The sequence below is a fragment of the Mirounga angustirostris genome, unplaced genomic scaffold, assembly GCF_029215605.1.
Source record: "Mirounga angustirostris isolate CCGP_5_RB_7025 unplaced genomic scaffold, mMirAng1.0.hap1 SCAF_14, whole genome shotgun sequence".
In the NCBI taxonomy this organism is placed as follows: Eukaryota; Metazoa; Chordata; class Mammalia; order Carnivora; family Phocidae; genus Mirounga; species Mirounga angustirostris.
The window spans coordinates 81,780,037-81,797,224 of NW_026991722.1; the positions used below are offsets into that span (position 1 = coordinate 81,780,037).

Below are 17,188 nucleotides of genomic sequence, written 5' to 3' on the forward strand. Positions count from 1 at the left end.
CTCTCCGAGCCTCAGTTTCCTTATCTGCAAAGTGAAAACATTCACCTCTCTGTGCCTCGGTTTTCCCATCTGTGGAATGGGATTGATAATAGTACCTAATGCTAGGATGTGTTGAGGATTCAATGAGAGAATGCACACAAAGCATTAGTTCAGTGTCTGACACGTAATAAAATACACAACAATCATAGCTAACATTTCCTGTGTGCTGTCTATATGAGGTATGTGATTGACCCTAATTTACTCATTTAATTTACAACTCTATAGGGTAAGTACGATTATTTATCCCCATTTTATAGATGAGAAAACAGAGGCCCAGAGAAGTGAAATCACCTGTTCAAGGTCATACAGCTAATAAGTGGCCTTAAATGGTAAGAATTCAAGAAGAAGTTGTCATTATTATTAATCGGCCAGAAGAGAGGGAATTTCATTCTCAGGAAAGGGCCAGATTCCTCGGCCTGGCGTCCAGAAAGAAGAAGGTCTCCCTCAGGGGACCAGCTGAATAAAGCCCTACACATCCGGGACGACCCCGTCGAAGCCCAGCAGGCCCCTCGGGGACTGTTTACTCTCCCGCAGGTCCTACTCGCGCTCTTCCAGCTATTCCTCCAAGTCGGGCAAGAGGAGCCCACCCAGCAGAAGCTCCCGATCGCGCCGCAGCCCCAGCTACTCCCGTTACAGCCCCAACAGGTACAGGCCCCGCCCCCAAGCACAGGCCCCGCCTCCCCGGCCTCCTCCTCCACCCACCTCTCTGGGGAGCTTCACCCAAGCCCCGCCCCTGCTCCCTCCTCGTCTAGCATTGCAGGAGTAGGGATGGGGAGACGACCCAGCATCCTTGTAGTTTTCTTCGTCTCCGCTGGAGTGGATATGTTTGGGCCCCCAAACATATCCTTGAGTCCTAACGTACCCCCGTAATATACAGCCAGCCACACCCCAGAACTCACATCCCGGCCCTCAACCTCTTCACACACCTAATACTACCCTTCATCCCCATATTCAGAGCCCCCGGTTCTTACGCATGCACCAGGGCCCTCTTGACGTCCACATTCTCACCCCCGCAGCGCCCGCGCCCCTGTAATGCCCACCCTCGAAGGCTGAGCACCCGGGCACACGCCCGGCCTCCCCCCACAGTATTGAACCACAGCCCTGTCCTTTTCCCTCCCGCATTCCCTGAGGCCCCGGGAGAAACCATCCCCTGCCCCAGCGGGGTGCAGGGGCAGGTGAGAGGAAGTGAGTGCCCCTGGCTCATGCGGATCTCCCAGCTCCCCAGTAATCCCCGCATCCCTTCAGGGAGCGGGACCCCAAGTACAATGAGAAGGACTCCCAGCAGCGGGAGCGCGAGCGAGCGCGTCGGAGACGGCGGTCCTACTCGCCCATGCGGAAGCGCCGGAGAGACTCCCCGAGCCACCTGGAGGCGCGGAGGATAACCAGGTAAGGCCAGGAGGGCCGGGGGTGCCCACCTTCACCCTCACTCCCACCCCTCCCACCCGCTAGGGCCCCGGGTTCTCCCCGTGCCCCCTTGGAGCTGGATTTCAGGATTGTGGGAGCTCAGACACACTTTGCGGGCTCGGCTGGGAGGGGGCAGGGCCTCCGGGGCGGGGCTAGGATGGGTGCCTGGAACAGGGGTGGGATCAGCCTGAGGAATCCGGGGGGGGGTGGCCCAAGGGGTGTGGCCGGGGTCTGCGGAGGGGGCTGGGAGGTCGCGTCGAGGAAACGGGGGCCAAAGCAGTAGGGCAGGGCCTTTGCCTGGGGGGTGGAGCCGGCCAGTGGAGACAGATCACGCTCAGACGCACAAACCAGGCTTTAATAGGCCCTGATCACACCCTGCACCAAGTGTGGAGAGGGCAAGAAGGATCATTTAGGTGCCAAAGGAACTTAGAGGGAGCCCTGGTGGGTGAGGGGGAGAGGTCGGTGAGGGGCTCTGGAGTGGAATCCCGGCTGTGCCACTTTTCAGGTAAGCTGGGAAAGTCTCTTCACCTCCAGAGAAGGAGTCAGACAGACCTCACCCGAGGTCTTCAGTCCTCACCCGTGAAGGATGGAAGGAAATAACTCCCAGGAATATCATGAGGATGAAATGCAAGGGGGCAAAGAGATGGGAACCCACTTTGTAAACTGAAATGCAGAACACTAGAACCCTCAGTGTGCCGTTGTTTCGGATTGAATGGTCAGACTAGGTGGATAAGGTTTCCCGTAACAGCTAAGGTCTTAGATGAGAAAAGCCCTAGAAAAGAAGCCTGAGGTCTGAGTGGACAAGTATTTCTTAAGCCTTGAAAGCAGTAAGAATGGCTGAGTCTTGCCCTAAAATTGGCTGCTGACAATCAGTTGGGCTCTTCCTCCTGGCCCTCCAAGGGTCAGCCACTCCATCCACAGACTCACGGGACTGGGGCTGGGGTGTCCTCCTGGCTGCCTAGTGCCTCCTCCCTAGAGATGACCTGGAGGAGGAAAAAGCACTTGTGCCCCAAACAATAAGATGGGGATAAAGCATCACCTTCTCAGATACCCCCCGGGACACCCTGGTACACAGGAAGTCCTACACCCACCGCGTTGACCAGAGGTGTCCTTGAGGTTGACTTGGAGGACGGCTGAGCTAAACAAAGTGGCATTTCTAAAAGGCCCTCTTGTTTCCTTAGTCAACCTCAAATAGTCCATCTTGATGAACCCATTCAGTGTTTCCCAAACTTCAGTCACCCAGAGCATCTGAGCACTTTTGACTTGTCTGTTTAGTAAGTGTACTTACTGTAGCTTACTTAATTTTCTTTAAATAGATACGCCCTTTCTTAGAGGTCCATACATTTAATTCAAAAGGAATACACCACAGTATGCTATAGTAAATGGACAACCAGCCTCTCTTACCGTAAATAGAAGGTCCTAGTAAAAGTAAAAGCACAACAAAACTGCAATTAAAGTCTAGGTGTAGATCCTATTGCCAGTTGGAGGATCCGAGCCCCGGGCTTGCTTTATTAAAAAGTGAGATCGGTGACTTCTCAAGACCCCAGCACTAGGCTGAGACCCTCCCCTGGACGTTCTCGGGACAGCACGAGGAGCGTAGGCGGAGGGCCTCCCAGGGGCCTGGGAGGTGGAAGTTCCTGCTCTGCCCCGCCCCCCGCCGGCAGGCGCCCCGGGGCCGGGGTGGGCGGAGTCTGGTCCTCAAGCCGCTCCGTCTGCTCTCCGCAGTGCCCGGAAACGCCCCATCCCCTACTACCGGCCCAGCCCCTCCTCCTCCGGCAGCCTCAGCAGCGCCTCCTCCTGGTACAGCAGCAGCAGCCGCTCGGCCAGCCGCAGCTCTTCCCGCAGCCGCAGCTCTTCCCGCAGCCGCAGCCGCAGCCGCAGCCGCAGCCGCAGCCGGACCCGCGCAAGCAGCGGCTCCAGCTCGCGCAGCCCCAGCCTGGGCTCCCGGAGCCGGAGCCGGAGCCGGAGCTACAGCTCAGCAGACAGCTACTCCAGCACGAGGCGCTAAGCCCGAGCCCTCCCTTGAGCCGGCTGCCTGCAGGGGGGCCCCTCTCACTCTGCCAGCCTACCCCCCCTCCCCTGCCCCCCCTGCCTGCTCCCTGGGGACGGACCTTGCGGGCTCCTGGACCCTGTCCTTCCTGCTCTCCTGGGGAGGAGGAAAAGGGGGTACGGGGCCTTCAGCCTCTATGTCAAACCGCCAGGAGCCTCCACCAGCACCACCCCGGGGCTCGACTCGGGCCTGGGCGTATGGAGAGAACCACCCTCTGTTGGCACAAAAAACCTCAAGGTTCTGTGAGAAGCAACGGGTCCGTGACTCCAACGCTTGGGCCTGGCCAGGAAAACAGAGTTCTGCTCACCCACTGCTCCTAGGATGCATATGGAAGGCTAGCATCACACCTGCCCTCCTTCTCCCCTCATTCGGCCTCCTGGGCGGGTGTGTGAACCCTCGTGGGGTGGGAGGAGACGAGAGGAAATCAAGGGCAGTTAGGCCCGGGAGAGGGGGTCAGGCCTTTCACCGCCCACCCATCCCCGAACGGAGCAAAGGCTAGAAGGCAATCGGAAGGGGGAGAGAAGGGATCTGAGTAGGGATCGTGGAGGTTTCAGTGGGGAGGAAGTGTCAGGAGAGAGGAAATGGGTTCTCTGGTTGTGAGTATAGACGCAAAAGGGCAGGGGTCATTCTGCTGCCCACCCCCCCCCCCCCCATTATCTTGGCCTGGTCAGGAAAAGCGGTCCAGTAGGTTCTAGCAATGGAGAGGCCCCCACATGGCTTAGACAGCCTCTTGGCTGTTCACAGGGCCCCTGAACCTCCCTGAGAAAGGACACAGTGGACAGGACAGCTTGGTCCACAGCCCCACAGCCCAGATTTGCCTCAGCTCCCACTAGCTGGCACCAGCTTAATTCCACGAGACCATCTGCTGAACGTCCCCCAGTGCCATGGCCAGCTGCCAGTCCCCAGCGCCGGCCAGTCTGGCCTTACCCTCCCGTCGGTGCCTGCCTGCCCCCTCCCCCACCGCCCAGACGGCCACACCCTGGAGCCCACCCAAAACAGCCGAGCATCGGCTCACCCGCCCTCAGCCCCAGCCAACCCCTTTGCCTCTCAGGAATTTTGCCAGGATGGGGCACAGCAGCTCAGATTTTGGGAGGAAAGACCCAAATCCAGAGAGTGTGAGGGGACAGGGGCTTGGATACTCCATAGCCTGGGATTCTCCTGGCTTCTGAGGCTTCTCTATCAGCTCAAGCCCCACCTTCATCTCTGCCCTCCCCCTATCTTCCCTCTGCCCAGGGCTGGGCAGCAGGGGTAAGCTGATCTCCAACACACAAATACCACCAGTTGCTTCATCCGCAGCAGGCACTGAGAACAGGGGTGTGAGGGAGAGGATCCTTAAAATAAACCCTTGGGCATCCCCCTCACCAGCTGACTGGCTTTCCGGAGCCTTGTGGGCGAGTTTCAGGTTTGCGGTAGCAAGGGCAGCGGGACAGGGCATGGAGGGAGACAGTGAGGGGGGACAGTTCCTGGCTCTGGATACTGGGGCCAGCTATGGGGAAGCAGGGACCAAACACTATCCCTCCCACCCCAGGGAAAACATTGGCACAAAAAAATCCTTTTTCTTGAAAGCCGTGACCTGTCCCCCCCCACCCCCCATCTTTCCCATTACATCAGCCCGTGGGCCAGAAACTGCCCTGCAACCACCCACAAGTCCTTCCTCCATCAGGAGAGCCGAAAGCGAGGCGCCCCAGACAGCACTGGACGACCTGGCCTTCCCATGATGCCCTCTGGCCCAGCCCTGGGCCCCACCTGCCCAGACTGACAGATGCCGATGCCGTCACTGCAGAAGGCCGGATGGCAGGTGCCTGGGACAGGGGCAGGTGCCCTGGGAGGGCATGTACAGCAACTGTAAATAACCCTCTTCCCTGCCCAGGAACGCAAACTGGGCTCCAGTCTCCCATCATGGAGCCACGGAACCTCATTAGCGGGACAGCAGTGAGCGAGGCCCGAGAGCCTCCCATCAGACTGCCTTCAGACAACTCTAGGGGACCATTTTGCCTGGGGCTCCTAGCAAACCTATTATTTATTTTATTTATTTATGTTTATTTATTTATTTATGTGATGATTTCTCTCTCTCTCTCTCTCTCTCTCTCTCTCTCTCTAGTTGCCATTAGCAGTATTCAACTATTTATTTACATGGAGAGGTGTGTGTATGTGTGTGTGTGTGTGTGTGTTTCGGGGTGGGGGGGCTTCTAAATTATTTTTGCGCATCTTTTTTCCCTCATGTCTTTGTGGGTGGAATCTGAGAGGTCGGGTGTTGAGTAGGGATGTTGGCTTTGTCCCTGCAGGGGAGACCCACAGAGCTCTAAGTCCAAACATCCTGGAGTTGGCCTGAGAGGGTGGGGGGAGCGCTTCAGACCCAAGGTTCGTCGTTACGTCAGTGAGGTTCAGGCTTGCGCCCCAGCTCCCTGCCCACCAGCTGCACTGAGGCATCAGAAAGCTGAAGAACAGCCACGAGGCTTGTGAGCTAAGGCCCCGAAATGGTACAGTGGAGTCACAGCTCACGTGGGGGTTGGAGTCTAAAGTTAGCATAACCTAACTAAGGCAAAATTTGCAGAGCCCGAGATCTCGGTGTGAGAGCTTTAGGGAGGCACCTGCTGGGAGACAGCTATACTGTCTCTGGCCCACTGAGGAGGCTTTGTGCAGTACTTATTGAAGTAGCCGCCTTGGGTTTGGGCAGCCATGGTGGTTGAAGCAATGTCTGGTTTAGCAGTGGGATTGAACTTCGAGGTGACAAGGAGAGAGTATGGCAAGAATTAAGCTGACTGAGGGGAGAGAAGATGCACCTGTGGTCTCTCACCCTTATTCCAGGGCATACGGTAGTGGGCAGGATCCCTCACTAGCTTTTCTGAGCATGCCTGGTTGGTTCCATGTAAATTATACATGCTTCTGCCTCCCCTGTAGCCCATTTCTCCCCATCCCCTGAGGTTTTTCCAGGCTGCTCTCTTCCTTCTGCAGTAGACACACACTGCTTTCCGGAGCAGTGTCCACCATCCTAAGAGAGATACACAGACTCCAAGCAAAAAGCCTTTTACTGTGATCTTTTGCTTTCCATCAGAGGAGAGCACAAAGCTATTTCAGAAATTAGGGAAAGGGGGGGGAAAAAGACAAGATGAAAGGAGCAGCCAGAGGTCCCCCCAAGAAGGTCATTTCGGGGCCCATCGAGCCCGGATCTAGAGGCCTTTACCAGTCCTGCCTCTGACTAACTGCAGGGTCTTCTTGCTGCTTCCCAGAGAGGGCCCCACCCTTTCCAAAGTCACCATTCACTGCCTTGAAATCGCCAGCTCCTCTGGGTCCAGCTTTGAGTTTGGAGAGATTTCTGCAACATCCCTGGTTGTTTCCCTGGCAATGTGATTTTACCCAGCTCTAACCCCCAGCCAGGGGAAAGTTTGCAAGAAGGCTGCTTAAATGCTTCCCGGGGGTGGGGGGTGAGGGAGGGAATCTCTGTCCCTCCCTCTTGCCGGATATGCTTCTCTAATTTCCCTTACATTTTCTTTCTTATGCATCCAAAAATAAAACGCTTGTTGGGGTGCTGGTAACCTTGCTTAACCAGAGCCCCCAGTTCCTGGCATCAGCATTCCTCTGCCTACTTCGCCCACATTACCTTCTGTTTCCAGAGAATGAGACAAATTGCCTGAAACCTGCGTGTGGTATGCACTTATTTTAAAAGCCAGCATTGGGGGGTGTGGCACGTGGCCCAGCAAACATGCAGCCTTCCTGGATGAATGAACCTGGACAGATCACTCCATTTTTCCAAGCCAAAAATTACCCCTTTGAGAAGTGGCGGAGTTTTTGAGATATAATCCAGAATGTTGACCAGAGGCCTGGGAAATTGTCCAAAGACAGGGTGAGTTCACCAGGATTGAGAAGAAAAAGGAAAACAGCCTCAAATCTTTTTAGGAGGTTCTCAATCATTAGAGTAGAACTTAAAGCAATATGTGAATTCTAATTCCCTCAAAGCTAACTCCCTCAAAGCCCCCATCCAGGAATATTCTAGTTCCTCAAGGTTCGACTGCCTTCCTATCTCTGTTTCTTCCCTTCTTGAAGGAAAGGCAATCTTTCAGAAGCCAAACAACATTTAAGATGTTTGAAAGACACGAGGGTCTTGGTCTCAGAGAGCCCCCATCATCCATGAGCTCAGAACCATCCTCTTTCCCAAAGGCTTTGCTTGAAAAGGGCCAGCATTCGGTGCTCCCAAAGGTTCCCAAGCACTTTTTTTTTAAGTCCCACTCCCATAATTTCTTCTGCTCTATTCTTTTCCACGAATATTCAAAATAGTCACACAAGCATGTGTCTTGCCTTGCTTCACTCTCCAGCTAAATAGAAAAGTTTGATTAAAAAACAAACAGAATTCCTCCAACCGCTCCCTCCTCCGTTAGCCAGCTGCCTCCAGCTGAGGAGCTCATGCTAGATCCAGTGTCATCAAGCAATGCTTTATCGCTTATCGCAACCTCTTCCTCCTCACTTCTGCACCAATGACCCAGTGATACGGATAGACTTGGCATCTCCCCTCTGTCTGTGGCTGCTGTTTTGGACTTTTTTTTCTTTATTGAGGGTTTTTTTTGGGGGGGAGGGTTGTTTTGCATTGTAAATACCATGATGGGGGGGCCCCTCATCAGAACATGGCTTATTTAATAATTTATTGCCTATTTATTGAGTGGTATCGGGAGAGGAGAGGGACCACCTCTTTCCCTGAATTGCTATTGGAAATTGGTGATCTCCCAGCTCTGGGTGCGGCCGTCTGCAGCAAGGGGCATGATCACCCAGGTAATGAGTGCTAGAATCACCCCGCAAATTGGAATTGGCAGAAACGGAGTCTTCAGTCATACAAATTAAGCTCAAATGGAACTAAAACACTGGTTATCTCCGGGAAAACCTCATTTTGATGGAAATTAATTGCAGAATAAAATGCCTGTGCACAAACCAACTTCTATTAAAAAGTCACAACTCCTTGAAAGAAAAAAGAGAGAGAGAGAGAGAGAGAGACAAAATTGTAATTCCTTTTCTCTGGCCAAGAAAAGATATGCCTCATCTTCTAACAAGTTGAGCCAAAGAGACTGGAACAACATTCCTTTGTGATTCTCTGGCCTGTGTGTGTGTGTGTCTGGATGAAATGGAGTGGGTCTCGGGCCTCAGTGTTATCATCTGTAAAATGGGGCTTGGCCTAAGTGTTCTTGGCAGGGGAGAGGGCGGGGGTTGCACCTCTGATGCTGTGAGCGCCAAACTGTCAGGTATACGGTCCCTGGTGTCTTCTGCCAACTGTAGGTCGAAGGATGTCTCCTAAGGAAGGAAATAAAAAACCAGGGCATGGACCTCATTTGCAGGGTAAGGTGGTAATAGTTGAGTCCTGCAGTCAAAAATGGGAGGCCTCCAGATGCTGCCACCTGAGTGGTGACTCTTGTAGCCTGGGTCAAAGAAGCCTTCTATATGAGCTTGACCTTCTCTCCAAGCCCAGCTGTTATCAAAGGAGAGACCAAGAAGGCTTTGCTGTTCTCTGGAGTTCACCACTGTTCATCATGTCAGACCACATTTTGTACAGTTGTTCGAACAAGCCAGTGACCTAGGTCATGCTGCCATTTGTCGGATGAGAAAACTGAGGCCCGGGAAGGGGGGATCTGGTTTGCCGTAACTCCCTTGAGCTCAGACCCTCCTGGCTCCACGCCCCACTCTCTCGGTAGCTCTTTCTCGCCAGGCCCCTGCTGTGAGGACTTTGTGCAGGGTCTTTTCTCTCCCAATTCTCAGCTGCTCCCTCAAGCAATCATTGGCCAAGGACCTAGCAGCATCCACCCTATCAGCCTGGCAGGCTCGGTGCACCCCAAGGCCATTTCTCCCCACCGGGGGGCTAGAATTCTCATCTGGAAAACCCCATGCCGGGGGACCCACCACCAGCCCAGCTCAGCCCGAGCAGCCAGCCTCTGTCTGGAGCATCCACATCAGAGCGGGGAGAAGCTCCTGTGTCCTCCAGCATCCCGGGACCCTGTCCTCTACCCAGTGACACAGCGGCCGTGGCTTGTTTATTTCTGGTGTCCACAGCTAAGCATAACCTTCCTGGGGTTTCCGATTTTTCAGCCTGTACGAAACATGTCTCTCTGTTCTAATAAAAGGTTCCATGGTATGGTGTTCTCAAACGTGGCCCAGCCTCCTCTGTCTACGTGGGGTGCCCAGAAGCGGGGAGGGGGGGAGGTGTGGCAGGGAGACGGTGTAGGGAGGGGGGGCAAGAGCCCCTGGGCACATGGTCGCATTGCTCACCTCCTTTCTTCAGTCTTCAAAACAAGCCTGTAGGCACTTGGGTTTTACATAGACATTCATAGCATCCACGGAATGCCTCGGGGAAACCTTTCTGTAAGCATTTTACGTGCATTATCTTAGTCTTCACCACAACCCTCGGAGGTAGGCATTAGAATCTCCTTCCTCCCAAGAAGGAAACTAAGGCCCTGCAAAGCCAAGTCCCTTGCCCAAGGCCGCGGTGTCAATGATAGGATCCATGCAGGCTGACGGCAGACCCCCGGCTGTGCACAGCTCTGCTTTGCAGCACTTCAGCTGATGCAGAGAGGACGCAGTTCTCTCTGGTAGGACCGTGTTTCTCCCAGGCCTTCATGGGCAGGAGGAAGTTCGGTGTGTAGGGCACAGATGTGGGAGTCCAAAGACCTGGATTCTAAGATATACCCTGCCATTACTCGCTATGTAGCGCTGAGCAAGGATGATACCCCATTGGGGCTTAGTTTTCTCATCTGTAAAATGGAGGCAGCAACAGTTCTCTCCCCGGGATGCTGTGGGAACTAACTGGAATGTGGCTCTAAAAATACCTGATGCCTGGGAAGCACTCAGTGAATGTTAGCGTGACTACTCTTCCCTCACCCGAGACTGAACTGTGGGAGCGGGGCTCATGGAGACAGCCCTAAGTAGCCAGCTGGGAATAGTGGGGTTCCTGCAAGGCCCTGTGAAGGCCCCCCAGATATGTCCTCAGTGTCCAACTTCAGAGTTTCCTGCCACAGGGAGCAGAGGTTGAAAACACCCACAGGGGCAGGCAGGTGAGGGAAGTGGGCAGCGTTAGGACTGTGGGGACCCAGGGAGCCCAGCACATTACATCCAGCTAGCTAGCTCAGCTCAGTGTTGCCAGATCTCCCCATTTCTCAAGAGGATGAATTTTTAGATAAAATGTACTGATTTTTAAAACGTGGGTCACCCATTCTTTTTTTCAAACATTATGCAAGTCAAAAAAAGTTATACAAACACATGTGTGGATAATGTACATCATCCCAGGGCCCAGACAGCCCTGACCCACCCCCATCCCCAGGGCTACAGCCCCCGGCCTGTAGCACAGCCCTGTCTATACCTGACTAGGTTCTCAGCTAGGAGAGAAAGAGCAAACAAAATAGGTTACCACTGTCGCATCCCCTTGTATCTTGCCCCTCTGGAAACCTCCCTTAAAAATCATTTGAATGGGGGCGCCTGGGTGGCTCAGTTGGTTGGGCGACTGCCTTCGGCTCAGGTCATGATCCTGGAGTCCCGGGATCGAGTCCCACATCGGGCTCCCCCTGCTCGGCGGGGAGTCTGCTTCTCCCTCTGACCCTCCTCCCTCTCATGCTCTCTGTCTCTCATTCCCTCTGTCTCAAATAAATAAATAAAATCTTTAAAAAAAAAAAAATCATTTGAATGGGACAACCTCCTTGGGGTAAATCCATTGCTATCCACCGGGGCCCACCAACACCACCACACGCACGATTTCTTTCTTCCCCAACAGGCTAGGGTAAGGCCGCAACCTGTGTCCCCTTATGAGGCTTCATCAATAAATAATAGTAGTAGTAATAATAAAAATTAACTTTTTATGGATCAGTGATCCTGTGCCAAGCCCTTTTCATGCTTAACTTACTTCCTTTTCGTAACAACCCTGTTTAGCCCCATCTGACAGATGAGAAAGTTGAGGGTCACAGAGGGAGGACCACATAGCTAGAGGGTATTTGAATCTCGGTCCGTGGGCTCCAGGACCGTTTCTGCTGCACCTCTTTGCCTCTGAAGGTGGGAGCCCCATAACTCAGAGCTAGCCCTTCGGAAGGGCCCCCCAGGACTTTTTCCGGAAAATGTGGCTGCCAGGAGGTTGTGAGGCCAGCCGTCCCTCAGTGACTCACGGAAGAGGGCTCTGCCTTTCTACCTCCTGCTCTGGCTCCCAGTTAGGGGAATCGGGTGTTCTTCTGGCTCTTGGTCTGAAGAGGCGCCCCACCCCCTCCCAGCCAGCACAGGGGAGGCCTTGGGCGATGGCTCTCTTTCAGGACAAGGATGGAGCCGAGGCAGCCTGCGGCCGGCACCCTTACCTTCCGCAGTCCCAGGGACACGCACAGCCTCTCCTCGGGGTGAAGGCAGGCAGGCAAGCAGGGGAGGCAGGAGGACATCAGAAAATCGAGCTTCGCAAGAGGCAGGGGCCGAGAGCCCTGGTTTGCGTTGTGACCTAAGCAAATCGAGCCCCGCTGGGTCCTAGCTATTTCACCTGTGAAAAGAAGTTGGGTCAGGCCGGTGGTTCTTAACGCTGGCTCTGCATCAGAGTGAACTGTGACCTTTACAAAGCCAGACACCCTTGAGTGCCCCACCACCATCCCCAATAACAAGGGCTGCTGAGGGTGGGTGCCAGGGGGCGGGGTTTTCAAAGGCTTCCTCGGTCATCAGCTATGAAGCCAGGATTGGGAACCACTAAATTACATGACACCATAAATGTGTGCCGCTCGGTGTGAGAGCGTAGGTGGGCTCTTAGCCACGGCGACAGTAATGACAGCACGACCAACAACCCTCCACACTCCCGTAAGACTGATTCCAAGCCCTTGACGTATATTAACCTAAATTACTTTATTTATTAACCTAAATTACGTTATTTCATCCTTGCAACAGCCTTATGAGGCAGGGACTATTTTTATGCTGATCTTACGGATGCAGAAACTGAGGCACAGACTGGTGGCCCCACTTACACAGCTAATAAGTGGCACAGCTGGACCCCAGGATGCGGGGAGTCCAAAGGGACGCCTAACGCCTAAAACCACCTCGGAAGGCATCACAGAAGAAACTGACCCCTTGGCCTGGGAAATGAGCAGAATGGGCCAGGCCAGGAAAGGGAGCTCAGGAAAGAGGAGGGAGGACTGGGGATCCCAGGCAGGGGCGACTGCGTGTGTAGAGGACCAGGGCAAGGACTTCCACCTGCCAAAAGTAGGCTCTTGGTCCCCCGCCTACCCCGTGCATTCCTTCCATAGTGCTCTACTGTCCGCACCTAGTTTGTTTGTTTACTTGTTTATTGCCCGTCTCCAAGAGGACAGAAGCCTTGTCTGCCTCATTCATCCCCCATCCCTGTGTGCCCGGAGGGAGGGCCATGCCCAGCACTGCGTCTGTCAAATGATTAAATCTGCCTGGGGCTGCCAGATCTGCTTCCTTCTAAATCCCACGCATTTTTGAACTGGTTAATTTTTACTTTAAGTTGCAGGTGCGGAGTATGGCTAGGAGAACTGTGGCAAAGCAACAGCGTGTCCCACGCAGGCACCCTATCTCTCATGCACACATTCTACCCACGAGGAGCTGTGTCCCTCCCTGGGAGTGAGAGAACGCAGCATGGGGATGAGGCAGACGGATGTGAGCACCTACTATTCATCCAGCACTGTGCCAGGCTCGGGGGTATAGTCCCTAGGGTTAGAGACAGGTGTGATCTTTAAAAGGCAGTGGCTTGGGAGTCACAAGACCTGGGTTTGAGCCTGACTGCTGCTTCCTAGCTGTGTGTCTTTGTGTAAGCGGCTTAACCTCTCTGAGCCTCCGGTTCCTCATCTTTCCAATGGGGATGCTAAAAGTATCAATCTCAAAAGGGCGCCACGAAGATATGATACACATAAAGCACTTAGCCCAGCCCCTGACTTAGTATCATTGTTACTGACACAAAAGGGGGTGGGAGTTGGGTAGGTTCAGTTGCCTAGGTAAGATCACAACAAGTTTCTGGGAGGGTTCCAGGTCACCTCGGCAAAGGTCCAATATTCTCTCACCTTTCATCACCTCGAATACCAAATTCTCAAGAGAGGCACTCCCAGCTGCCTCCCTCCATGAGTATCTTCTCCACCCCAAAGAATCTAGAGTCTCCCAAGAACTTGGCGATTTCCCCAGGTATATCTCCACCCTGATATTTCATCAACATTTTCAACCCAAGTAGTTCTATAGTCCTTTGACAATCTACTCTCAAATCTAAACCCAAAATAAACAACACCAACCACATCATATAGACTTATGTTGCCAAATGGAAAGGGGTTGGAACACAAACACACACACACGCTCACACACACCGAGAGTTTGGTTTTTTCCCTTCGGTTTCCCTCACCTTGAACCCTATTTCTAGATTCAGAATCCATGGCCTCCCATGCTTGGGCTTCAGAGAGTCTGTGAATCCTTTGAAATCCCAGGCAAAGTTTTTACGTATGAAAATACCAACATGTTGATGCAGAGAAGGACATATTCCCCACTAGTTTTCCAGAGGAGCCCAACTTGAAGCCTTTAGGATGGTTCAGCAAAATCCATCTATACACTCTCAGGATATGGTAGAGCTTCTCGTTGCCTCCCAACAGCCACTGCCCTTTCATCCATAGTAATAATTTCAAGTAGGTTCATTGCCACCCAGAATAAAGACAGCATTTCCCAGCAATCCTTGCAGCTAGGTGTGGCCATGTGACTAATTTTGGCCAATGAGATACAGGCAGAATTTTCCACGGTAGCTTCCAGGTATTTCTTTTTCTTTTTCTTTTTTTTTAATTTTTTTTTTTTTAATTCATTTGAGACACAGAGATACAGAGAGAGAGAGAGAGAGAGAAAGCATGAGCAGGGAGAGAGGCAGAGGGAGAGGAAGAAGCAGGCTCCTCGCTGAGCCAGGAGCCTGATGTGGGGCTCGATCCCAGGACCCTGGGATCATGACCTGAGCTGAAGGCAGACGCTTAACCATCTGAGCCACCCAGGTGCCCCCAGGTATTTCTATAGAAGTGATTTGTCATGTGCTTTCCCCCTTCTTCTTCATCCCTTTTTCCTTCCTGCTGGCTGGAATGCAGACATGATGGCCGGAATTCAGGTGGCTCCGTGGTCCATGAGGTGGCTTTGGGAATTGAACCCATACAAACAGAGCAATAAGATGAAAGAGTCTCAGTCTCTGAGGACTTTGCGGAGCAGGGACACCATGCCAGCAACAAGACAGAATGTCTCTGGACTTTAATATTAAGAAGAAATAAATCTCCCTTTTCTTTCAGTCACTGTGATTTTGACTCTCTGTTGCTCACGACTAAAATTAACCCTAACTCATATTCAGGGTGAAACTAAGACAGTCCCCGGAAGGAGATATCTTGTTTACAGCTCTCCTCGTCCATCTCTATGCATCCTCCTCAGCTCCTCCAAACTTCCTCCCCTCCCAGCACAAACCATGAGAACCCTCTCAGGCTAAACCGTCCTAGGAGAGGTCATTCCCAGATGTAAGAAACAAAACAAAACAAACAAAAAACAAAACAGAACTTTCCAAAGCAGTTGCCTTTGGACACCAACTGGTCGAACCAGCTCCCGCTGGAGAAGGAGGGCCTCAAGATTACAGACTCTCCAGGTCTCCCGCCCTCCAAAGATCTGAGCCAGCCCTCTGCCTAAGTGCCTCCAACAGCACGATCTAAATGTCCCAAACTGAGAGGAATAGGTAGCCAGTGCTATGAAGAAAAACCAGCTGACGGAAGAGAACCTGACTGTAGATCACATGGTTGGAGAAAGTTTCTCTGAGTAGGTGGAATTTAAGTAGAGACACAAATGAAGTGAGAGACCAGTCTTGAGGAAATCTGGGGGAACAGTGTCACAGGCTGTGCGAAGAGCAGGAGGGAAGTCCTCAGACAGGAACAGTCCGAAGGACAGAAAGGAGACCACAGGACTCAAGCACAGTGAGCAACGGGTGGATGACAGCAGGGAATCAGATCAGAAAGGTAGCCAGGAGCCTTCATGTTCTTCATGAAACTTTTCAGTTTCTAAAGTTATTTTAATTGTTGATTCAACTATTTGTTTGACAGATGGGAGAACAGAGACTTTTGTCCCATCTCTAGCCCCTAGGCCAGTGCTTTGTACATAAGAACTTAATAAATATGTAATGAATGAATAATGAATGGAGTCTCCCCACTCCCCGCATCTGCCCCTCCTCGTGTGTTCATTAATTGGCACGACCACCCACCGGTTGCCTACGTCTAAACACTGGGCAGTACATCTGACGTGCCCTCTCGTCCCCTCCAGGGCAGTCCCTCAGTCAAAATGCTTCTGCTTCTTTAATATATCATGGATTACGTCCACCCTTTCTCTCTCCTCAGCCAACAGCCCAGCCCAAGCCACCGTCTTCCCTGGACCCTACTTTGCTGGTCTCCCTGGAGTTTTGTCCCCCAGTGCCCTCTCCACCCAGTGGCTGGTGATTTTCCTAGAACTCAGATCTCATCACACCATTCTCCTTCTCCAAACAGCTCAATGGGTACTCAAAGTGCTCAGGACAAAGCCTAACTCCTAAATGAGGTCCACAAGAACCTACATCATCTGGCCCATGCCCACCTCCCCAACCATTTCCCACCTCACAATCCATGCCAGTGGACGACTATTGTCGTCCCCCTTTTACAGATGACAAGGCAGAGGTTGAGAGAGACTAGGCCACTGACCTAGAGCAGCACAGGCCCCTCTGTTCAAGTTCTTACCCACCAGGCCTTACTGTCTTTCTTAAGCTGTAAGTGCTAACACTGTCCCTTCTTTAAAGACCTGGTTAGTTGAGATATTATTTTATTTATTGGACAGAGAGAGAGGGAGCTCAAGCAGGGGCAGATGCAGAATAATTATCCGGGCCCTGAGAGGAGATTTCGGAAGCCGTGATAAGCTCAGGAGTAAGTAGAGGGGCCCTGAGAGCCCTTCGCGGGGGAGTCCCTCTTTGAAAATAGGTAGAGGGGGGTGGGATGAGCTGACCCCTGACTCCCTTATCCCAGAGACACATGCAGGTAAGAAGTGCCCCTACTGACCCCTGACTCCCTGTCTCCCACTGAGTCCGCTGAACCCCAGGCCCCTGGCCTGGCTCTGAGCAGCTTTCACACTCGTGACACGTAAGGATCTCTCTGGCCAACACAGTGATGGCTTGTCCCAGGCAGCCTCCAGGCTCCCAATGTCAGTGGGTTCCTGGCGTCACCTGGCGTTCTACTGAGAAAGTCTGCAAGGGCTAAAAGAAGTTTCCAGACCCAGTGAGAAGGTAGAGGGAGAGGTGGGCTGGTGACCTGGAGGTCAGCTGTGGTCTGTTGGGTCCCTTTGGGTTCGGAGAGCCCTTGCTCCCCACTAGGCAGCGAAGAGTCCAGGCTTAGCCATCAGCACAGATCTGACTCTGTGCCTTTACTTTTCAACATAAAATGGGGTTGGGGGCGTCTGGGTGGCTCAGTCAGTTAAGCATCTGCCTTTGGCTCAGGTCATGATCCCAGGGTCCTGGGATCGAGCCCTGCTGTGCAGGGAGCCTGCTTCTCCCTCTCCTGCTCCCCCTGCTTGAGCTCCCTCTCTCTCTGTCCAATAAATAAATAAATCTTTAAGGGCGCCTGGGTGGCTCAGTTGGTGGGGCGACTGCCTTCGGCTCAGGTCATGATCCTGGAGTCCCGGGATCGAGTCCCACATCGGGCTCCCTGCTCAGCAGGGGGTCTGCTTCTCCCTCTGCCC

General features: G+C 53.0%; 1 protein-coding gene across 1 annotated transcript in view; it reads left to right on the forward strand.

Annotated features, from left to right (window-relative positions):
• Positions 1-9,610, forward strand: part of SRRM4 (serine/arginine repetitive matrix 4) — a 442,185-nt gene extending 432,575 nt beyond the window's left edge. The window contains exons 13-15 of the mRNA XM_064577691.1: positions 574-684; positions 1,285-1,425; positions 3,169-9,610. Coding sequence (XP_064433761.1) covers positions 574-684; positions 1,285-1,425; positions 3,169-3,451 — 535 coding nt within the window. The 3' untranslated portion in view covers positions 3,452-9,610. The remainder of the gene's footprint in view (positions 1-573; positions 685-1,284; positions 1,426-3,168) is intronic.
• The last annotated feature ends 7,578 nt before the right edge of the window (positions 9,611-17,188 follow it).